This window comes from Piliocolobus tephrosceles, chromosome 1 (assembly GCF_002776525.5).
Source record: "Piliocolobus tephrosceles isolate RC106 chromosome 1, ASM277652v3, whole genome shotgun sequence".
NCBI lineage: Eukaryota > Metazoa > Chordata > Mammalia > Primates > Cercopithecidae > Piliocolobus > Piliocolobus tephrosceles.
In genome coordinates this window covers 201706712-201730903 of record NC_045434.1, presented here as the reverse complement: position 1 = coordinate 201730903, position 24192 = coordinate 201706712, and the positions used below count along the sequence as shown (strand labels likewise).

Here is a 24192-nt window from a genome sequence, read left to right as displayed (position 1 = left end):
TAAATACCTGTTGAATGAAAGAGAACTATTAACGATGGTATTATATTACAAAAGCCCTAACAGTTTTTGGATGTTATTGATCATCTCATTGAATACTGAACGCTATCACATACATAATGACTTCTACTTTTATTTCTATACATTTTAGCAACAGGGTGTTGCTATGCTGCCCAAGTTGGAGTGCGGTGACACCATCATAGTTCACTGCAACCTCGAACTCCCGGGCTCAAGCAATCTTTCTGTCCCAGATTCCTGAGTACCTCCAACTACAGGCATACGCCACCACGCCCGGCTAATTTTTAAACGTTTTGTAGAGAAAGGGTCTCTCTGTTGCCCAGGCTAGTCACGAACTCTGGGCCTCAAGTGATCTTCTCACCTCAGCCTTGCAAAGTGCTGGGATTATACGTGTGACCCACAGTAGCCAGCCTATTTTTATTTCTTAAACACTGCACTTGTATTAAGGTGATGCCTAGGTTACATGCACGAATTCTGGAATTGGCAGAAACTTGGAGAGAGGTATTAACTAATGAATTGGGAAAGATACATTCTGTGCTTTTTGCTGTCCCTTACTAATTACTCAGGGTGAGCACATTTGACTTTGTATCCCTTGCTATCATCTACCTGTTTATCCAGCTGTAGCTTTATGTAAATATTATATTCATCTTTTATATAAAAATATCTTACTTTAGTAAGAACTATTTTAAATGATTTTAACTTTTGAATGCTGAAGTCTAAGATTTGTTTACAGGATATATAGCTTAATTTGAGAGGCAATATTACAAAGATGTGGCTATGAGTATAAACTGTAGAGTTGAAATTTGAATTCTGATTCCACCAATTATTAACTATATAACCTTCAGCAAGTATCATCTCCTCCATGCCTCATTCTCCTGTAAAGTAAGGATAATAGAGTTGTTGTGAGGGTTAAAGAATTTACCACAGTGTCTGATAAATAGCAAGCATTTAATCAGTGATAGCTACTATTATTAAAATCAACAGGCCAGGCATGGTAGCTCATGCCTGTAACCCCTGCACTTTGAAAGGCCAAGGCAGGAGGACTGCTGGAGGCCAGGAGTTCAAGACCAGCTGGGCAATATGGCGAGACTATGTCTCTACAAAAAGTTAGCTTGGTGTGGTGGCATGCACCTGTAGTTCCAGCTACTCAGGTGGCTGAGGTGGGAAGACTGCTTGAGACCAGGAGGTCAACTCCGCAGTGAGCCATGTTTATGCCACTGCACTCTAGCCTGGGTGACAGAGCAAGACTCTGTCTCAAAGAAAAGAAAAGGAAAAAAAAAAAAAAAACTACAAATTTTTCTTACCAGGGTGGTGATTTTAAATATACCTGATTTGTTACTATCAGATATTCTAAAAAACAAGACAAAACAAAAACCCAACAAAAACATCAACACAAATCTATACATTTGCTGAAATGAGTAAATAAACATTTAATAAAAGCTCTCAGAGGATTAGAAAAATAAAAGCTTTACTAATTCTGGAGATGTAAAAGAAGTTGGAGAGGTAAAATGTATACATATCAATATGCATAAAGTACTATGAGTATTTTAAATTGACATAATTACATTTGCATGCTTAAGGGTTCAAGGAATTATCAGAATAGAAAACCTTGTGAATAGAGTCATATTGAAAAATTGAAAAAAAATACATTTTTTTTTCCTCGAGGTGGAGTCTCACTCTGTTGCCCAGGCTGGAGTGCAGTGGCACAATCTGGGCTCACTGCAACCTCTGCCTCCTAGGTTCAAGCAATTCTCCTGCCTCAGCCTCCTTAGCAGCCGGGATTATAGGTAACTGGCACCACACCCAGCTAATTGAATTGAGCAGGTTCCTTAATGTGGTCTAGGTTGAAGACAGCATCAAGGAAACAATGCAGGAATTAACACTCATCAAATAGGTGTGGGAGATTGGCAAAAAGATTAAAAAATAATATTAAAGCAAAGCTAGGATGAAATAACGATAGAGTTTCAAGGCTCATCTGGGAGCCTGGATCTTGTATCCTCGAAACGACTATTTCTACAGGTCTTAGACAGATATTTGGCATCCAGCAGCAATATTTTCTCTGAAAGAATTTTCTGGAAAATGTGCACTTTAAACACTTTTCCAGAGAAGTCTGAAAGCAGAGTTGTAATAGCTGAGGTGTAAGATAATGACACTCTGTGAAATGGAGTGAAAAGAAATGGGGATTGAACAGATGGGTGAATAAAATGAATGGTTTGATAGGTGGAAAGAAGAGACAGATACAGTAGAGTCTCAGGTAGAAGAGTTGAAGGAAGACTTACAGAGGGTGGCTGAATTAGGCCAAAAACATAAGGGACCAAGTTACAAACAAAGAAAAAGCAGAATCACTACTTCTAAAACACAGATCCCTTAAGTTCTGATCACAGGGAACAGCTCTGCTTTCCGGGCCCAAATGGGTATTTCATATTTGTGACATCAAGCAATGCCTCTAGAATGATTGCTACAGGTGTTTTTTTGTTTTTTGACAAGGTCTTACTCTGTCGCCCAGGCTGGAGTGCAGTAGTGTGAACATGGCTCAGTGCAGCCTCAATCTCAAAGGCTCAAGCAATCCTCCCACCTCATTCTCCAGAGTAGCTGGGACTACAGGCACACAACACCATGCTTAGCTAATTTTTTACTTTTTTAAATAGGGATGAGAGGTCTCCGTATGTTGCCCAGGCTGGTCTTGAACTCTACATACAGGTGGAACATTCAATACAGAGCTGAGAACACCCTCTCAAACTGAGGTAAAATGTAACTAGCAGTAAAGTAATAAAACAGAATAAAAACAATACAGTTTTTATTTATATACTATATAAGTAAATAAATAAATTTATATAATAGCATAACGTGTCAAAAGAGGAAATAATTTTTGGCTATACAGAAATACTCCTGTATCTCTGATACTATCAATTGTGGTGTTCTGGTTGAAATTTAATTCCTCAATTTTTAAGCTATAACTTCCCTAAGCAAATCCTTATATAGATTCTGGTGGCACCACCATATCATACTCAGTTTTCTTTTTTGTGAGACAGAGTGTCACTCTGTTGTCCAGGCTGGAGTGCAGTGGTGTGATCTTGGCTCAGTGCAACCTCCACCTTCCGGGTTCAAGACTCTCCTGCCTCAGCCTCCTGAGTAGCTGGGACTACAGGCGTGCACCACGACGCCTGGTTAAACTTTTGTATTTTTAGTAGAGACAGGTTTCACCATGTTGGCCAGGATGGTCTCCATCTCCTGATCTCGTGATCGGCCCACCTCAGCCTCCCAAAGTGCTGGGATTACAGATGCGAGCCACCACACCAGGCCCCTCTTTTTCTTTATACAGTATTTGTTGACATGTAATTTACGTATCATAAAATTAACCTTTTAAAACTATGTAATTTAATGGTTTGTGGTATATCCACAGTTGTGTGACCATTACTGCTATCTAACTTTAGAATATTTTCATCACCCCAGAAAGAAGCTTGGTATGCATTAGCACTGCCTCCCCACTTTCTTCTCTCCCCAACCCCTGGCGAGCACTAATTTATTTTCTGCTTCTATGGATTTGCCTATTCCAGACATTTCATACAAATGGAATCATATAAAATGTGGTCTTTTGTGACTTTTTCACTTAGCATAATGTTTTTAAGGTTCATCCATTGTATACCATGGGAATTTCATTCCTTATCATGGTCCAATATTCCATGGTATGTATATATCACATTTTGTTTATTCATACATCAGTTGATAAACTGATTCGGGTTGTTACCACTTTATGACTGCCCTATTCATTTTTTTCCCCCATTCTTCTGAATTTTCTCTGTCTTTCTTCCGAATTTTCCACTCCTGCCAAAGCAGGAAGTTAATGATGGTATTACCATCCTCAACTCAATTGCAGATTTTCCTTCACTGTTCTAAGCAGGCCTTCTCCTTTACCAGTCACAGCAGAGGTCACCTTGAGATGTATCTACTGTGAAGATAAATGACATAATGGGTACAAAAACTTTTAATCAACATTATACATGCAAACGGCCTATCCTAAGGGATTTTCCACCATCTTATGTCCCAGATTTTATTAAAAACGTTTCAGAAGGTATTCAACTTCTTGAGCTTCCTTTCTTTGGAAGATAAATTCCTCAAGGCAAAGATCATGATATCCAACTCTTCTGTGTATTAGTAGAGTTCAAAGGGAACATTTGGGCTCTTAATACAAGCTGAAAATAGAAGTATCAATATTATTTAATATTCAGAGTGCTTAATATGTGTCAGATGTTGTGCTAAGTACTTTACATACATCACCATTTTATCTTTACTACAATTCTATAAGGTAAATACGATTATTATCTTCATTTTCTAGATCAGAAACAGACTCAAAGAGGTTAGGAAACTCATGCAAGGTCACAGAGACAGACAAGGAAAAAGGGTAAGACTCAGGAGTGTTTGATTCTGTTGCTTTGATCTTACCACTAAATTTTACTGCCAGTGTTTAATCAAATACATGAAAAATTACATTCAGATCCTATGCCGATGTAGGTATAGGCACACTTTGAAGATATTGTGGGTTTGTTTCCAGACCATGGCAATGAAGTTAACATTGCAATAAAGCGAGTCACACATTTTTGGTTTCCCAGTGCGTATAAAAGCAATGTTTCTACTAAATGGTAGTTTATTAAGTGTGCAATAGCATTATGTCAAAAATAATGCATATACCTGAATTAAATAATACTTTATTGCTAAAACATACTGATGATCATCTCAGCCCTCAGTAAGGTGTAATCTTTTTGTTGGTGGAGGGTCTTACCTTGATGATGATGGCTGCTGCCTCAGCAGGATAGTGGTTGCTGAGGCATGAGAGCGGCTGTGGCAATTTCTTACAATAAGACATCAATGAAGTTTGCTGCAACACCTGACTGCTCCTTTCATGAATGATTCCTCTGTATCATGTAATACTATTTGATAGCATTTTACCCCTTCCTTTCATACCCTTCCACTGTTTTATCAACTAAGTTTATGTAATATTCTAAATCTTTTGTTGTCATGCCTACAATGTTCACAGTATCCTCACCAAGAACAGATTCCAACTCAAGAAACCATTTTCTTTGCTTACTCATTAAGAAGCAACTCCTTATCCATTCAAGTTTTGTCATGGAATTGCAGTAACTGAGTCACATTTTAAGGCTTTAGTTCTATGTTTTTGTTTTCCTAGAGTTGGGGTCTCACTATGTTGCCGAGGCTAGTCTCAAGCTCCTGGCCTCCAGCAATCCTCCTGCCTCAGCCTCCCAAATGCTGAGATTATAGATGCACGGCACCATGCCCAGCCAGGCTCCACTTCTAATTCTAGTTATCTTGCTACTTCCATCACATCTGCACTTCTATTGAAGTTTTAAGCCCCTCAAAGTTATCCATGAAGGTTACGATCAACTTCTTCCAAATGCTTATTAATGTTGATATATTAACCTCCTCGTCCCATGAATCACAATTTTTTTTTTTTTTTAAAGAGACAGGAATTTTGCTGACGTGTCTCCTTTTTTGTACAGACTAACTTTGAAGTTCTTGGCTCAAACGATCATCCCACCTCAGCCTCTTGAGTAGCTGGGACTACAGGCATGCTCCACTGCACCGACAGATGTTTTTAATGGCATCTACAATGCTGAAATTGTTTTGGCTATTTCGTGGGAACAAATTTGAAGTAGGGGCAAAACCGGAGCTAGGGAAATGACAAGCATCCACACATAAGTGAGGGCTATAAGGCAGAAGGAGGAAATGAAGAGGAGGGAACACATGCCACAAACAAATCAGATTTCCAGGAGGTTTTTAATTTAGTTTGCCCAGATCCATCACAGGAATCATTATCTATGGCAGCTATAGCCATACAAAATGTACTTATTAAATAATAAGGCTTCAAAGTCAAAATTACTCCTTGATCTCAGGTTACTAGGTGTGTTACCAATGTGCAGAAATATTCAGCAGGCTTGTAAGAGTCAGTAAGCCATGCTGCAAACAGATGTGTCATCATCTAGGCTTTGTGGCTCCATTTATAGAGCAAGCACAGGAAGAATAGATTTAGCAGAATTCTTAAGGGCCTGAGGACTTCCCATATGGTAAATGAGCACTGGCTTAAAATTGAAGTCACTGGCTGTATAAGCCCCTAACAAGTCATCAGCCTGTCTTTGTAGCTTTAACGCCAGCTGTTGACTTCTCCTCTTCTCCTCTTTAACAAGTCAGCCTGTCTTTTGTAGCTTTAATGCCAGCTGTTGACTTCTCTTCTTCTCCTCTTTTACCGTAAAAGTGCTGGATGGGGCCAGGCATTGTGGCTGATGCCTGTAATTCCAGCACTTTGGGAGGCCAAGGTGGGCAGATCATGAGGTCAAGAGATTGAGACCATCCTGGCCAACATGGTGAAACCCTGTCTCTACTAAAAATACAAAAATTAGCTGGGTGTGGTGGTGCACACCTGTAGTCCCGGCTACTCAGGAGGCTGAGGCAGGAGAATCGCTTGAACCCAGGAGGCGGAGGTTGCAGTGCAGGAGGCGCCACTGCACTCCAGCCTGGCGATAGAGAGAGACTCCGTGTCAAAAAAGAAAGTAGGTAAATGGTATCTTCTTCTAACATAAGGCAGTTTCATCTACAATATCAGTATCTGTTGATTTTCAACAAATATTGAAAATGTGTAATTTAGTGTGGCCACTATCATCAATTATCTTAGCTAGACCATCTGGAAAACTTCCCGTGGCTCCTCTATCACCACTTGCTGCTTCCACCTTGCACTTTTACGTTATGAGGACATCTTTTCTCAATCTCATGAGCTAAGCTCTGCTAGCTTCAAACTTTTCTTCTGCAGCTTCCTCACCTCACTCAGTCTTCACAGAATTGAAGAGACTTAGTGCACTGTTTTGGATGAGGCTTTGACTTAAGAGAATGTTGTGGCTGGTTTTATCTATCCAGACCACTGAAACTTTCTCCATGTCAGCAAAAAGGCTGTTTTGCTTTTGTATCATGTGTGTGATCACTGGAGTAGCACTTTAAACTTCCTTCAAAAACTTTTCCTTTGCATTCACAACTTGACTGTCTCAAGGGGCCTAGCTTTCAGTCTATCTCAGCTATCCATATACGTTCCTCACCAAGCTTAATCATTTCTAGCTTTTAATTTCAAGTGGGAGACGTATGACTCTTCCTTTCACTTGAACACTTAGAAGTCACTGCAGGGTTATTAATACCCTAATTTCAATATTGTTGTATCTCAGGAAAGAAGAAGGCCCAAGGAGAGGGAGAGAGATGGAAGAACTGCCGGTTGGTAGAGCAGTCAGAACATACATATTTCTCGATCAAGTCTGCCGTCTTACATGGTTATTGGTGCCCTAAAACAATTACAATAGTAACATCAAAGATCAGTGATCACAGATCACTATAACACATATAATAATGAAAGGTCTGAAATACTGTGAGAATTACCAAAATGTGACAGAGACAGGAAGTGAGCACATGCTGTTGGAAAATGGCATTAACAGGTTTGCTCAACACAGAGTTGCCACAAACCTTCAATTGGTAAAAAAAAAAAACAGTATCAATGAAAGCACAATAAAGAGAAGTGCAATAAAATGAGGTATGCCTGTATAGTTAGAAGACTCCTACTATACGGCACCTTTGAAATAATCTCCAGGCTTCTAGAACACTGGTGGATTACTGTAGCTGACGATGCAGAGGAATGAGAGGACACGGATACCAGAAGACCTTGTTGTAAAACTTGAGAAGCTTAGAGTTTATCTCGCAGGATATTTCCCCCAATCTTTCACAGCATCCTGAAGGGCTTAAAAAGATGTGAAAGAAGAGTGACAAAGCTAGATCTGTATTTTGAAAAGATGATTTCGACCACTTGGTGGAGAACAATTTCAAGTGGGGGCAAAACTGGGGCCAAGGAAATGACAAGCATCCACACCTAAGTGCAGGGATAAGGTTGGGGAGGAAGGAAATAGAGAGGAGGAAACAAATGCCACAAATACATTAGATAAAACCAGGGAACTGACTGGGAGCCGGTGTATAACACAGTTCTGGTGTATAAAACAGAGCCGGAATATAAAACAGTTCCATCAGCTGGGAGTGGTGGCTCACACCTGTATTCCCAGCACTTTGGGGGGCCAAAGCGGGCAGATCACAAGGTCAGGAGTTTGAGATCAGCCTGAACAACATGGTGAAACCCCATGTGTACTAAAAATACAAAAATTAGCCGGGCACGTTGGCGCGCACCTGTAAGTCCAGCTACTCGGGGCTGAGGGAGGAGAATCGTTTGAACCTGGGAGGCGGAAGGCTGTAGTGAGCTGAGATCGCACCACTGCACTCCAGCCTGGGCAAGAGAGCGAGACTCCATTTTGGGAAAAACAAAAACAAAAACAAAAACAAAACAGGGTACCTTGTGAAATTACTGGAAGGGAGAAAAGGGGATTCAAAAGGGAGATCCGTCAATAGTGGCTTCAGGGTTTTAGTTTAATTAAAGCCAGTGCTATAACCTGAGATGAAAGAATAGGCTTAGAGGAATAGGGGACTGGTTTAGTATTGGATACACTGAATTTGAGATACTTTGAGATTTCCAAGTGGAGATATTTGTCAGATAACTGGAAATTTAAGATTGAAGTTTAGGCCGGGCGCGGTGGCTCAAGCCTGTAATCCCAGCACTTTGGGAGGCCGAGACAGGCGGATCACGAGGTCAGGAGATCGAGACCATCCTGGCTAACCCGGTGAAACCCCGTCTCTACCGTCTCTACTAAAAAATACAAAAAAACTAGCTAACAAGGGTGAATTTTACTGCATATAAATGACACTCAACCTAACTTAAAAGAGAGAGAGAGGGAGAGAGACCAATAGTGGTAAAATGAGGCAAAAAGACTAGGAAGATAAACTTATGTCTACTGATGACCCTGCTGAGGAAGATTCAACTGGCATATTAGGAGCATAAATCAAACTATATGTTAGTTGAATAGTGAAAAGAATAGTAGAAGAAATGGTAGACTATTCTTAAACAGTTTGGGACAGAAGAAAATGATACCATTTAAGTGGCAGCTAAATGGATATGTGGGATTCAGAGAGTGTCTCTGGCATGAGAGACACATCAGCATGTTTACAGACAATAAGAAGGTGGTAGAGAGGCAGTGAATACATACGAGACTGTAAGACACAGCTAAGAGAGCTTGATGAAGGTTTCAATATAGCCAGGTTTGTAAGAGGGCAGAAAGTTTAAAAAAGGCATACCCAGTGTCCTCAATGTTCTCAATGAAGAAGGAGACGAGGTCATGTGCTGCAGGTGAATAGCGCTGGGCAGAGTACAGAATTTTCAACAGAAAAATCATAAAAATAATGGTTGGGATGGACAGTGGGAATTTGTAGTTGCACTCACAGCACTTCACAGTGGTGTGATCTTCTCCAGTAGCGCTCTGCCTACTGGAGTTTAATAGACAAAGTAGAGGTTATAGTAGTCATTCAAGGGTTTTCATAGGTATGTTTTTCAAAAGGAAAAACAGGAGAATCACAAATTTTGTAGAGGGTAGCTCAAATAATCCTCCTCTTCTTTGCTCAAATCTTACCTCCTACTGAGGCCTATGACTCTGATCATATTACTTCAATACTACAACCTGTTGCCCGTTGGCATTCCTCACCCTGTTTTATTATTTTTATAGCACTTAAAACTAATACATCACTAGGGCTGGGATCTTTGTATTACTCATTCATAAATCTCAAGTGCATGGAACAATGACTGACACATAGTGGGCCTTCAGTAACTACTTTGGTTGAAACAGGTGGGCTTTCACGTTTCACTTTGAACCTAGGTCACAAGCATAAAGTATAACTGTCAAATCCTGAGGTAACTTTGTATTGACACACCATATCTGAAAGATTAATAGAAACATGACATAAAGGAAGGGGTGGTAATTCTCCTGTGAGCCTGAGAAAGCTGATTTACCATTCTGAGTCTTATTTTTGTCACCAGCAAAACAGAAATAACTATATCCCAGGAATAACTGTTCAAATCACAAGAATATGCTTGAAATGCCCGGGAAGGCCTTTGGAAACAGAAAAATGTACAATAATTTTTATTATGATTGCGACTAAATTACCAAGTATTTTAATACAGTAATAGAAAATGACAAAAATATACTGAAGGAAATGTATTTTGGGCATTTTTATGCATGAGTAGGGAAAATTATCTTTTTTCTTAATAAAGTCTTACTAAACTTATCTTCCTTATTTTGGCATACTTGTGCTTTTATTTTTTAATTCTAAATTTTTAAGGATACATAATAGTCATACATATTTGTGGGGTACATGTGATATTTTGATAAAAGCACGTAATGTGTAATGACCAAATCAGGGTTATTGGAGTATCCATCACCTCAAGTGTTTATCTTCCTTGTGTTAGGAACATGGAAAGTTATCTTTTCAAAGGCAATGAGGCAACTGTGTGCAAGGTAATGATGGATATTAGAGAAAGGGAAAACTTACAGTAAAGCTATGTTTTCCTGAAGAGGTCTTCTTTAGACTGAGGGAGCACATCTCTAGGCTGGCTGAATTACCCTCTCTGGAAGCAGGTCAGTACAATAGTCCTTTGTGGTGGAGGAGGATTAGTTACTAAGTGTGGGGGAAAGGGAGTTACATTTTGAACAAAGTATATCTACTCAGGAAGATGTAGAACAAGTTAATATCCAACGACTGAGACTTTAGGGCTCATGTTGAAAGACATGAACTACTGTAAAAAACGGGGAGATCTATCCCACATAGAAAGGCAAGGAGGAACTACGTAAGGGACTTGCTAGGAGGCTCGACTAACAGGTGTCTGGGCTCATTCTGCAGTATATGAAAGAATTTGACCAGCATCAGTATTTTCCAAGGAATGCCTAAGAGTTTACTGGGGAGGGCAAAAAGAAAATAGGAATGGGATGGCAGAAACATACCTTTTAGGCAGCTTTGTTGGAAATAGTTTACCAACAAGGTGGAGAAAACCTTTATTTATCCCTAAGGATCACTCAGACTCAAGCCTCTGAAAACTGAAGCCAAGGGTCCTTGCTGTAAGGATCACTCTGCTGGTTTTGGTAGATGACAAAGAACCAGGAATGTGTAAGAGTCCTGTTCCCATGTTTCCAGAACACGTTTCTGTAGAAGCTAAATTATAAGGATGCACAGTAGTATAGTGTTTAGGCCAATGGGACACTCAAACCATTGGCGATCTACTTTTGGCCCCAGCAACTAAATCTTCCAGAGATATTTCAAATATGTTTTAGAATATGTAAGTAGAGCAAAGATTAGAATAAATTTTATTATTTAAAAGATTAGTCATTTTTAGTTTAATCTAGGAAAACTGATAGACTTTTACATCTCTGGTTTTATGTTTGCTATATTTATTTCTTTGAAAGTACTCTGAATACTCTCACAGTTGAGAAAAAAGCAAGCGCTGTTATTAAAATATTTTCATTGCACTGAAGTATGCTCCCTTTACAGTTCAGTATGTCTAAACTAAAAGAGAAAGCGGCAACTTGATTGGCTACACAGATCAGTATTTTGTTAACATTACCAAAACATACAGTTGTATCTCCACTTGAGAAATAAACTTACCATCTTATGTCCTATAGAATCTGGAAACCCTCCCACATCCTTAGCTGCGCTTAAGAGAATATGAGGTCAGTGGATGATGTCATCCTTACATTCCTAGGGGTATAGCAGGGTGTGCCAGTCTCTATAACCAAGGAATTTGTATCTTTAACACCCGTAAGAAAAGAGAGATCTTGGATCCCTGCAAAGTGGGAACTTGGAACTGAGATACTCACATAAAGCTCTGAGACTCCTAAATGGGTGACATGCTCAGTGAAAATATAGCTTAAAAAAGAGAGAGGGAATCAACCACTGAACCAACACAGTGATGATGAGAAAGCACGTTGTTTCAACTGGATGGAGAGAAGATTGCTGCTACCCTGAAAATTAGTATCCATGCCACAGGGCATGGCTGTCCTTAGACTTTGGGATAGAATTGTACCTCTAGGACATTAAATCCAGATTTAGTTCCAACAAACATTAAACCTAGATTTAGTTCCAGCAAATGCTTTCCCCAAGACATGCAGCAGATAAAGTAAACACAAACTTGTTTTAGAATAACTTGCCATCAATCTACATCCAGGAAAATTTATCTGGGTAAGTTCATAAAACAAACTTACAAAATATACATTAAAAATGTACTATGAGCAAGAGCCAAAAAAACAAAATAAACAGAAAAATTAGAAATCTCCCTCTGCCTAAGAAAATTCAAATAATGGTTTTACATCTGATATAGATAAAAATAATAAAATAAAAAAAGTCATGATTCTTTTAAAAAGTGGGAAAGTTAATGTTACATAGTATACATCACATACCTTCCTAAAATTGTAGAAAACAAACTCCTAGATGATTAATGGGGAATGCTTTCCCACAAGTTCAAAACACTCCTTTTTCCCCCCACCAGACATACAGAATAAACAATAAAAATTCCCAAGACTTTAATAAATCATCCAAGTAGTATCTAGTTTTATGCATTTAATTATTGAAGTGACGGAGATACTAAAAGTGTGGCCAATAGCTGAGGCTTTTCAGAGTACACTGAAGATATATATACACCAAATTCTAATTTTACAGAGCTTGTTCTTCAGTCCGAAAACAACTGATGCTTTTTTTAGACGGGGTCTTGCTCAGTTGCCTAGGCTGGAGTGAAGTGGTGCAATCTCAGACCACTGCAGCTTCCGTCTGTCCCACCTCAGCCTCCAGAGTAGCTGGGATTATAGGCACACCAGGGTAATTTTTGTATTTTTAGTAGAGATGGGGTTTCACCATTTTGGCCAGGCTGGTCCCGACCTCCTGACCTCAGGTGATCCACCCTCCTTGGCCTCCCAAAGTGCTGGGATTACAGGCGTGAGCCACCATGCCTGGCCTCAACTGATGCATTTTTATTCATTCAGAAATATGATCTAGAATAGTTACAAGAAAATGTTTTGCAGCAGAACTAAAAGATACCATATCCCTTATGTTATGACTTTCCTGCTTTAACCGACTATCTCTATACCAACTGATATAAATGTTATTTATGTATCAGGTTTCCGAAGCCAGCTTTGAGGTGTTTCATCCTCAAGAAGAGACAAGTAAAAACTATTCTCTTTTTTTTTTTTTTTTTTTTTTTTGAGACGGAGTCTCGCTCGGTCGCCCGGGCTGGAGTGCAGTGGCCGGATCTCAGCTCACTGCAAGCTCCGCCTCCCGGGTTCACGCCATTCTCCTGCCTTAGCCTCCCGAGTAGCTGGGACTGCAGGCGCCCGCCACCTCGCCAGGCTAGTTTTTTGTATTTTTTTAGTAGAGACGGGGTTTCACCGTGTTAGCCAGGATGGTCTCGATCTCCTGACCTCGTGATCCGCCCATCTCGGCCTCCCAAAGTGCTGGGATTACAGGCTTGAGCCACCGCGCCCGGCCGTAAAAACTATTCTCAAAAGTCACCACCAAAAGACTCATATGCAAACCAGACTGTTGTGGTGTTATGATTTATTAACTTCTCAAAGTAAACAAGGTATAATAAGTGAATATTAAGTGAATAAGTACAAATAAATTGCAGTCATTAAGCATATGACTACGTCAGGTGGATACACTTAAAGACTGGAGGTAATTTTAATTTTCATTGTTAACTTCTGTGACAAAACCATTAAAAAATATTGAGACAGAAATGAATGGGTCAGAAATGCTTCTGAGGCTTTATAATTTAAAAACTGCTGCCCGGGCGCGGTGGCTCACGCCTGTAATCCCAGCACTTTGGGAGGCTGAGGCGGGCTGATCACAAGGTCAGTAGTTCGAGATCAGCCTGACCAACATGGTGAAACCTCATCTCTACTAAAAATACAAAAATTAGCCAGGCATGGTGGTGCACGCCTGTAATCCCAGCTACTCAGGAAGCTGAGGCACAACTGCTTGAACCTGGAAGCTGGAGGCTGCAGTGAGCCGAGATGGCGCCACTGCACTCCAGCCTGGGTGACAGAGCGAGACTCCATCTTAAAAAAAAAAAAAAAAAGCTGGAGTTGCAGGGGTTCTTGAAGCTCATTTACTGTTGGATTTCGAAGACTATTAAGACTATTAAGATGTAAAAGGAAATTATAAAACTTGTAGTTCCCTTAAACACATAGGTTAAAAAATCATGAGACTAGAAAAATGCCAAGAAACTTTACCTTCCAACATCACAAACCTCTATGTCACTCCAAGTCATGAAAACAACAGTTACTTTCTAAGTGCTCTCTGGATTACCACTGAAGAATCTATACTCTTTGATTAAGGTGCTGGTGATCACAATACTAATATTGAGAGGATCTGCATTTCAAACAAATGTACCATGGTATGAACATTATTTAAACCAAAAGTCTGTTTGCCCATCCATCCCTGGGCACTGTCTTGCAATATCAGGCCATCTAAGTGGCAAACTGATTTTTAAAAAAGCATAAATGTCAGAAATGAGTGAAGTATGATTTTGATGAATGGTCTTTTCACTTTACACTTCAATTCTGAGGTATGGTTTGTATTTTCAACTTATATTTCCTATGATTGTTTTGTTTTTCTTTGTTTTTACATTTTAAAAACATTTTTGTTCATTAGTTTCTCTCATTTTTGTAACTATCATATCACTGCAAATGAAAATGAACAATGAAGTGTCAAACTTCTTTGGAGGGCATTGACCTATAGCCACACCAAAACCAAGGCTGTTTTCTTTTTTTTTTGAGATGGAGTCTCCATCTGTTGCCCAGGCTGGAGTGCGGTGGCACGATCTTGGCTCACTGCAACCTCTGCCTCCCAGATTCAAGCAATTCTCCTGCCTCAGCCTCCCAAGTAGCTGGGAATACAGGCCCACACCACCTCGTCTGGCTTCTTTTTGTATTTCAGTGGAGACGGGGTTTCACCATGTTGCCCAGACTGGTCTCGAACTCCTGAGCTCAGGCAATCCACCCACCTCGGCCTCCTAAAGTGCAGGGATTACAGGCATGATCCGCTACACCCGGCCCAAGGTTGTTTTTCTAACTGACAAAACAAGGTCTAAGGTAATCTCTCCACCAAGGAAGAAGGTCCATGTTTGTGATGGCACTATGAATACTGATGTCAATGGAAGACAGACAGTTGAAGAAACAGGTAATTTACAAAGACTTATGAAAATTTCTCACTGTTCCAATTGCCTTACATTGTTTTCTTTTCTGCTGTGGCTCATGGTGTCCTACAAGATGTTCTACAGTTCCAAGAGGCTAGACACCTCTTACAGACACTGATGAGGAAATTGTCTCAAGAACTGAGCTGGGCAGAAAAGCCACATCTAAAAAGTAGGGATCAGTTTTTGGGTTTGTCAAATTTCCTTATTACACACCTCAAAATAGACAAAATACTGAGGATTCTGGTGACCAAAACCTACTCACTGCATGTCAAGAATCAACTGCTGGAGGAGCACTCATTTATCAAAAAGCCCAATTTACATATGCATTACTTAATCTGACAGGCATAAAGAAAGGAAATTATATAGCAAAGGACTATGTTGAAGAAGATAGGCTGTGCTGAATTGTTCAAAGCCAAAACTTCAATATTCCTAAGAGCTAACTTAGAATAGCTGATAAGCTTCAGATAACTTTTGATTAAACTTACAATAACCCAATGGTTAGTTCCTAGGGTCCCAGGTGATGCTACTTTAAAAAGAAATAATTTGAACTGGGAAGACTATAATAACTCCAAGGATATTACTGACCAGTAAAACTGTACACAAAAAATAAAACTGTTTCAAAAGGCAAAGTGAGAGAACATTAAGCCTACCTGTAAGTGAATCAACAAGAGCATTAGATTTTCAAAAACAGTTATAAACCTTTGATGTTCTGATTGCTATCTTCCTACATCCAAGATTTAAAAAGAGGTCATGCATAGAGGAGTTCCTTTAAGTTTAGGATTGACTGGGTTTTAAAATTCTAGGAAGACAGAATTAGGGACTATAGACCATCCTGGTTTTGTTTTCTAGCCCCAAAGCAGCAAAATTAAGCACTGAGAAACTGATTCGTATGAATGAGGCAATAGCAACAACAACAACAATAAAACCCGACATGTTTCATGACATATACCTTGGAGGCATTTTGTATATTTGGAAATTCTCATTTGCATTTTTAGACAATGGAGTAACTCTTTTGCAGGTTGTACTAAAACACAAACACACCACTGAAGAAACCAGACTAGGAATTTCAGCATTCACTCGATGTTTCTGGAAGTCAAGGAAAGTAGCCAATTAAAAAATAACTCAAACACTGCCTCTTCTTCATGTTCAGCAAGCATGAGATTAATGGCAGAATGGCTTACCTGGGACAGGGCTCCTTCTTGAATTTAAGTTTTGAGAATCCAAAATCTCTTCTGTTTGCCCATCTGCTTCTACCTCTATTTTGTTTTGAATCTCTTTTGCATCTTCACTAAGGCAAGTTCTTATACTCTCCTCCTCCTCTAGGACTCTCTGGACTGTGATGGCAGCACTCGGAGAACTAACAGTAGTGGCGGCAGCAGGAACAATGACTGGAGTGGGAGGAGGAGAAGCTGGAGGAGTTGGAGGAGTTGGAGGAAAGGAAGGAACTGTGGAAGGGGTGATGGGAGTTGGGATACACTCCAGTTTCATTTCTTCTGGGGGATTTTCGAGAATCTCCAATTCAAGAGTCAATGGCAATACTTCCTGTTTTACTATTTCCACAGTGCTCTCCATGGCTGGTAATTTTTCACTAACTCCATTTATTTCATTAATTAGGGTAGTACTAGAAATCAGTGGAATATCATTAGGTGCTACACTACAGGGTTTCTTGCATATATCACCATCATTTTCATTTGTTGGTAAAGGGTCTGATGTTTCTGTGCAAGATGTGAGGCTGGGTACAGGAACTGTGTCTTCTCTTGAGGATGAGAGTTCACATCTGTCATCTATAGCAGTGGTGAATATTGGTTGGCTACTGAGAGCAGAAGAGGTGGGGGAAGCAACTGTACTTCGAGCAATAGAAGAAACAGTGGTAGGTGATGGAGGCAGAGGAAGCTCTGCTATGGATACTATTGCAGTAGTTTCAGATGTCTGGCCTTCTTGTTCTTTCTTCTCTCCACTGAGGACCAGCCTAAGGACTGGGGAAGGAGACTTTAACACTGGATCTGGTTTTGGCTTCTCCTCTGGGGAAGAAAAAAATAAGTTTTAAGAATAATTCTTGGATCAGAGACTATATATTGTCTTAGGCCAATTCTTTCAATCTCTTACCCTAAATTACAGGCAGCAGAATACAGACCAATATATTAGACTTATTCTGGTCTGCCAAAAAAACATTGTCTCTTTCTTCTTTCTTTTTTTTTTTTACTTAAACCTACTATTTATTTGGTATCCAATACATAAAGTCTGTTTTGGAGTAAGAGAAGGAATCTATTCACCAAATAATTATATCAAGAATACAACTGAAAAGTTCATCAAAACTGAGGCTAAACCATTCTTGGTTTTGGAGTGAGGCTTTTCTTTAAGGTAGGAAAACCTTAATTCCTACCATCTCTTGTTCCCTAAAAACATTTTTTTTCCAGAGATATATTATAGTGGCAGAACAGTACAAGGGCAAACAATTAAAAATTAAATTATTATAAAGGGACTGATGTTATTTTTTATTCCATATATTTTTGTATTTGGGGAGGTAATTTTTATTTTAAAAAGCATTACTTGTATAAAAATTCAAGATAAAGCATCACATTTTATTTAATAAAATTTATTGTCAGTGAAATCAAACTATTCTCAGTAACTGATAAAAATCAGTTTATAAATTAATTTACCCTTCAATTCTCAACGGAAGTATATAACCAGAAATAATGTAAGGTATAAAAATGGAAATTGCTGGGCTTGGTGGCACATGCCTGTAATCCCAACTACTCAAAAGGCTGAGGTGGGAGGATCACTTGAGCCCAGGAAATTGAGGCTGCAGTGAGCAGCCTGGGTGACCGAACGAGACCCCATCTCTAGACAAAATAAAAATAACAAAATTTATCTTGTGTCTTGACATGTAAAACAATTAATTAAGGCGAAAACAAAGTTAATACACAAATAAATCCAATGAAAAAGAAAACTTAATATACATATAGTATGAAAGTACTAGTATTTCATAGTATGAAATAGTTTGATATACAAAAATGCATCTGTGTATATATAGAGATAAGGAGACAGAGAGAGAAAGAAACTGGTCATCATAACGAGGGTACCAGAAAAATACAAGGAACAATAATTAACAATAATTTTCACATTTTTATTAATAAATTCCAGGTAAACTGATATGTGATTCATCCCTGAGTAGAGGAAACCAAAGGAGATTTACACTGGCTTCCAGCCTTGTGCTTCCTTAGCACAATAAACAGGCTCCATGGAAAAACATATACTCATGAGTATGTTTATCAAATGACAACAAAAGATTCAAGCACTACTAAAAGACAACCTAAAATGAGACTTTACTTTTTCCAACAGAATTTTTTTATGCATCAATGAAAGTGAGTCTTTACAATAAATTGCAATTATGTGAATTATGACTGTTTGTCAGATAAACAGGTAGTAAATACTATCATTAAGATATTATTAATTCATTCACTGTAATGATAGTTATTAGTCTTAAACTATACTTTTATTTATAGGCACAGAAGCTAGTGCTTCTAAAATTGGACTTTTCTTAGTTACTGTAGTGATGAGATAGAATCAATAAGCTCTCATTGCCAAATCCCTCAGACTAAGTTGACAGGGCAACAGACAAAAGTATTTCAGGAAAACGTGTTTATTTTGTGTGCATGTGTGTGTGTGTGTGCATGCGTGCATGTGTGTGTTCATTCTAGATGGAACACGCCATACATAATACATAAATACAAACATGTACTTATCAAAATATCTTTGATGAAAATAATTTCCAGCTCACTGGAGTAACTGCTAAATAAGTCATCCAGATTACATAATGCCACTGTGAAAGCTTATCAGAATAACACCCTTTATGACCACTGACTGAAACCTAGATGCAGTAAATTTCAAAATAGGGCAGGGTGTGATGGCTCATGTCTGTAATCTTAGCACTTTAGGAGGCTGAGACGGGAGGATCTCTTGAGCCTAGGAATTTGCAATAAGCCTCAGCAACATAGCAAGACCTTGTGTCTACAAAAAATAAAAAGATTAGCCAGGTGAGGTGGCGCAGACCTGTAGACCCAGCTACACGGGAGGCCAAGATGGAAGGATCATTTGAATTTGAGCCCAGGAGGATGAGGCTGCAGTAAGCTGTGATCATGCCACTGCACTCCAACCTGGGCAACAGAGCAAGATGCTGTCTCAAAATGAAAAAGGGAAAGGAAAAGTGGGGGGAAGGGGAGAATGGGAGTGGGAGAGAGGGAGAGGGAAAGGGGGAGGGGGAGGGAGGGGGGAGAGAGGGAGGGATGGAGGGGGGGAGAGAGAGAGATTCTCACATTAAATATCTAATAAGAGTATGTCAATTCAATTATTAATGTTGGAAAACAATTTCTGATGGTAAAAAATCAAACAAAAGTAGACCTACAACTGATAAACTTCTATACACTCTTCAGAAAAAACTAGTATTGAAAAAATTAGGCCAGGCACGGTGAGCTCATGCCTGTAAATCCCAGCACTTTGGGAGGCCAAGGGGGAAGATCACTTGAGCCCAGGAGGTCTCGAACTACAAGACCTCATTTCTACAAGCTGGGCATGGTGGTATGTATTCATGGTCCCAGGTACTCAGGAGGCCAAGGTAAGAGGACCACCTGAGCCCGTGAGGTTGAGGCTGCAGTGAGCTGTCATCGCACCACTGTACTTCAGTCTGGGTGATACAGTAGAGGGAGACTATCTCAAACAAAACAAAACAAAAAAATTATGAGTTCTTCATTCTAAAATAAAAGTCCTTTAACCCACTAATTAAAGCTTTCATACAGAAAGCTGAAAACACAGTAGAGCTAAATTAGAAAAACAAAACAAAACACTTTTTTATCCCTCTAAAGACTTCTACTATAAAGAGTTTGGCCATCTTTCAGAATTTGTAGGAATTCCAACTTTAAGAATTTTTCTAATAATCATGAAAGGGGTAGCAAAGACAGATATCTAGAATATTTAAGGCAATACTATTTATATTATAATACAAGAAAAAAGGAGAAAAAAGGAAATCAAATGTTCAACAATAGAGATTTTATTAAATAAATGATGGTCTGGGCATATAATGGCATACTATGCAATATTTAAAATAGGTTTTTAAAAGAGTATTTAATGATATGGAAAGTTGTTTGTAATAAAATATATGTTTTGTTCTGTTTTGAGACAGTCTTGCTCTGCTGCCTAGGCTGGAGTGCTGTGGTGTGATCTCAGCTCACTGCAACCTCCAGGCTCAAGCAATCCTCCTACCTCAGCCTCCCAAGTATCTGAGACCACACATACAAGCCACCATACCTGGCTAATATTTTTATTTTTTGTAAAGACGGGGTCTTGCTATATTACTCAGCTGGTCTTGAACTCTTGAGCTCAAGCAATCCTCCTGCCTCGTCCTCCCAAAGTGCTTAGATTATAGGCATGAGCCACCACATCTGGCAAGAATGTTTATTTTATTTTTTTTAGGCAGGGTACAAAACTGTATGTAGAACCCAATTTGGTAACTTAAAAAAATACTTAGTACTAACATATGTGCATAGGTGAAAATCAGTTTATTAATAATGGCTCTGAGTAATCAGACACATACTTTCTCATTTTGCTTATCTGTAGTTTCCATAATGAGTGTCAAATTTATAAGAAGAATAAAATTGCTCCCTTTCATTCTCATATGGTGGTGGAATCAATGACCAAGACAAGGGTATCTTTTGGTTGTCACAAGTCTCTCAATGACTGAAATGCTATTGTCATTTAACAGGCAGAGAGAGGAATACTGAGCATCCGGCAATTTGAGGTAGAGTCTCATTTGACAAAGAATAGGTCTAAATGCCAGCAGAGTCCCAAATGAACAACACTGCTATGAATGGTTGAATTACAAACAGAATACCGTTCACTGAACACACTAGGTGCTTTCAACAGGCACTAAGATTAAGACTAAGGCACCAACTAACTTGTTTAATTATCCGTATCATGTCCTCAATACAATGGATTTAATTTTCTTTCTCACTCAGTAAACAGCAATCATTTCAGCTGTGTACTATCAATACCAAGCAAAAATTTTAATTAATTCAACAGTTGTTCTCTCTACAAACCAATGTGAAGTATTCTCTATGTCTTCATAAGGTGTCAAACAAAGGTAAAATGGTAGATTTGTCTGGAACCTTGGCCTTCGTGTAAATATTCTAGCTGTTTCATGTCAAAAACTCTGTAAACCAGAAGCTTAATAATGGCAGCTAACATCTGTTAAGCACTTACTATGTGCCAGGAACTGGGTCAAATACCATACATACATTGTCCCTTGTAACTCTCACAGCCACCATTGGGGTAGAAATTATTATTTGCCTGCTTTACAGGTAAGGAAACTGAGGGTTTTAGAGATCAGTCATAGGCCCAAGGTCATGTAAGTAGCAAGTGCTCAAGCCTGAGAATGATTTCAAAGCCCACATTCTTCCAACATTGTGGAGGAAAGGGGAGGCTTATGGAAACAGAAGTACTTAAGTCAATCAAGCAGGAGGGAGACTTTAGAGTTAACAGGAGATTCTGTAACTGAGTACAAACTCTGAGTAATGACATTTCTATTGAGAAAGAAAAAAATAATCTGACTACAAAATGTAGAGACTCTGGGAGTAACATAACAATCTTTGAAAAAAGTCAGCTTTTATATGATAATTTCAAAAGGAATCTATATTTAAGAAAGAAATTTTGAAAAACTCTTTGGCTGGCCGAGGTGGCTCCCATCTGTAATCCTAGCACCTTGGGAGGCCATAGCAGACAGGTCACTTGAACTCAGGAGTTTGAGACCAGCCTACACAACATGGAAAAATCTCGCCTGTACAAATACAAAAACTAGCTGGGCATGGTGGTTCACGCCTGTAGTTCCAGCTACTTAGGAGGCTGAAGTGAGAGGACTGCTTGAGCCTGGGAGATGGAGGCTGCAGTGAGCCATGATCATGTCACTGCACTCCATCCTGGGTGACAGAACGAAACCCTGTCTCAAAATAGAAGAAAAAAGAAAAAAAAAATCCTCAGTGTAAAGAAAAAAAAAAAAATTTTCTCTAAAAAAAATAGTAAGCCCTTTCCAACGTTACATAAATTTAATTAAAAAAAAAAACTATGAAAACAGTAATATTTTAGATATCAGCAGGCTAATAGATGAACTTAGAAAAGCTACTGTTTGACCAGTCAAGAAAGAAGAAAGAAAGAGAGAGAGAGATGAAAGAACGAGAGTGAGAGAGCAAGAGAAAGAAAGAAAGAAAGAAAGAAAGAAAGAAAGAAAGAAAGAAAGAAAGAAAGAAAGAAAGAAAGAAAGAAAGAAGGAAAGAGTGAAGGCAAGGAAGGAAGGAAGGGAGGGAGGGAGGAAGAAAAAAGAGAGAAAGAAAGAGTGAAAGGGACAGAGAAAGGGAAAGAGAGAGAAACAGAGAGAGTTAGTTTTCTGGTGAATAGTTGGTACTAAAAGGGAGATAATAGTAATCTCAGAGAGTTACTTATAACCTCTGAAATGCACTTAAAATACTACAAGTTTTTCTTTTCATCAAGGTAACCTGAATACTTTCCAATTAAGCCTATATTATACACTAGTTTGATATGTTGATGTTGTTATTCAGATTTCCACTAAGCAAAACAAAAACAAAAACCTGAGAGGAAATCAAGTCCGCATTCCTTGTCTGGAAATCTGGGCCTAAATATGACAAAATGCAGACATCTCATAATCTAAAAATTTTAAAATTATTTTTCACAAAATAATGACAGATGCAATAATACTGTCTTCAGGAAGGACAGAACTATCACCATCAAAGTATGTGATAAACTTTTTAAAAATCCTGGCACAGCTACAGAGAAAGTCTGCACAGAGGATTAATTTTAAGGCCTCTTTGCATGGGAAGTATTCAATATGCTTAGCATAATTCTAACCAGTAAAAGGATTACATATTTGCAAAAGCGCAATCAAGTTTTGAAGGGAAATACTCTGAGAATTATTCTCCACTAAGATTAAAAACATTCTGAACTTTGACTCAAAACTACTTTATCATTGAAGGTAGCGAGTGGACTTCCACAGTGGGTCTCTACAACTTGTAATTTTGCAAGGTAAATGGTTTTACTATTTAAAAAATTCGCTTGAAGCATGCAGGAGTTCTCCTTTAACTCAAAATGTTGCTGAAAGAAGTTCTTGACAGTGTAATTTTTTGAAGCATGCCAGATTAGGGATCACTGACTATCTTTTGGTTTAAAACTATCTTACATAACAAATACAATATAGGACCTGTCTGTTCAAGAGTATCAGGCTTCTCAATACTCAGGGGGAAAATGAAATTTCTGTATTAAAAACACATTATCATAATCTTTATTTGATGTAAAAATCATTGAAATCATACATTAGAAGTACATCTTCCAGAAAGTTTATAAATGTGATTAACCTGCAGTCTACCCAAAAACCTTTAATATTAAATATGTCGATTTTATGGGCCACTCCTAAATATTTTTTGAAGGATAATTTTTAGTATGGGCATGGTGTCTCAGGCCTGTAATCCCAGCACTTTGGGAGGCTGAGGCAGGCGGATCACTTGAGGTCAGGAATTCAAGACCAGCCTGGCCAACATGGTGAAACCCCGCCTCTACTAAAAATACAAAAATTAGCTGCGCATGGTGGTGGTATGCCTGTAATCCCAGCTACTAGGGAAGCTGAGGCAGGAGAATAGCTTGAGCCCAGGAGGAGGAGGTTGCAGTGAGTCAAGACTGCACCACTACACTCCAGCCTGGGCAACAGAGCAAGACTCTGTCTCAAAAAAAAAAAAAAAAGACAATATTTTTTAGAAAATCTATATACTAACCACAGAGCTATAGAATAAACAAATGGTTTGGAGGAATGAATAATTCAAGAAAGTTAGAAGGTAAATGGCTTCCATATATGATATCCAATCATTTTTAGAAATCTGAAACATAAAGCAGGGTCAAAGTTACTTGCTTCCCCGAACTGTGTTTAGAATTATCTCTCAATTTTAGCAAAGGTCAAGTTAAAATCC

The 24192-nt window shown here is 38.8% G+C and overlaps 1 protein-coding gene across 17 annotated transcripts in view; it reads right to left on the bottom strand.

The window, feature by feature from the left end:
* The window catches only part of EIF4G3 (eukaryotic translation initiation factor 4 gamma 3), a 371961-nt gene that overhangs the window by 119386 nt on the left and 228383 nt on the right, over positions 1-24192 (bottom strand). For 13 of the 17 annotated variants that reach the window (XM_023219748.2, XM_023219746.1, XM_023219747.1 and 10 more), the window contains one exon: positions 16354-17193. In XM_023219748.2, the coding sequence (XP_023075516.1) occupies positions 16354-17193 (840 nt within the window). Of the gene's footprint in view, positions 1-3984; positions 4209-8739; positions 11143-14912; positions 16259-16353; positions 17194-24192 lie in introns of those variants that run through there. The other 4 variants (XR_002733208.3, XR_002733207.3, XM_023219749.3 and 1 more) reach the window with 4 other exon arrangements.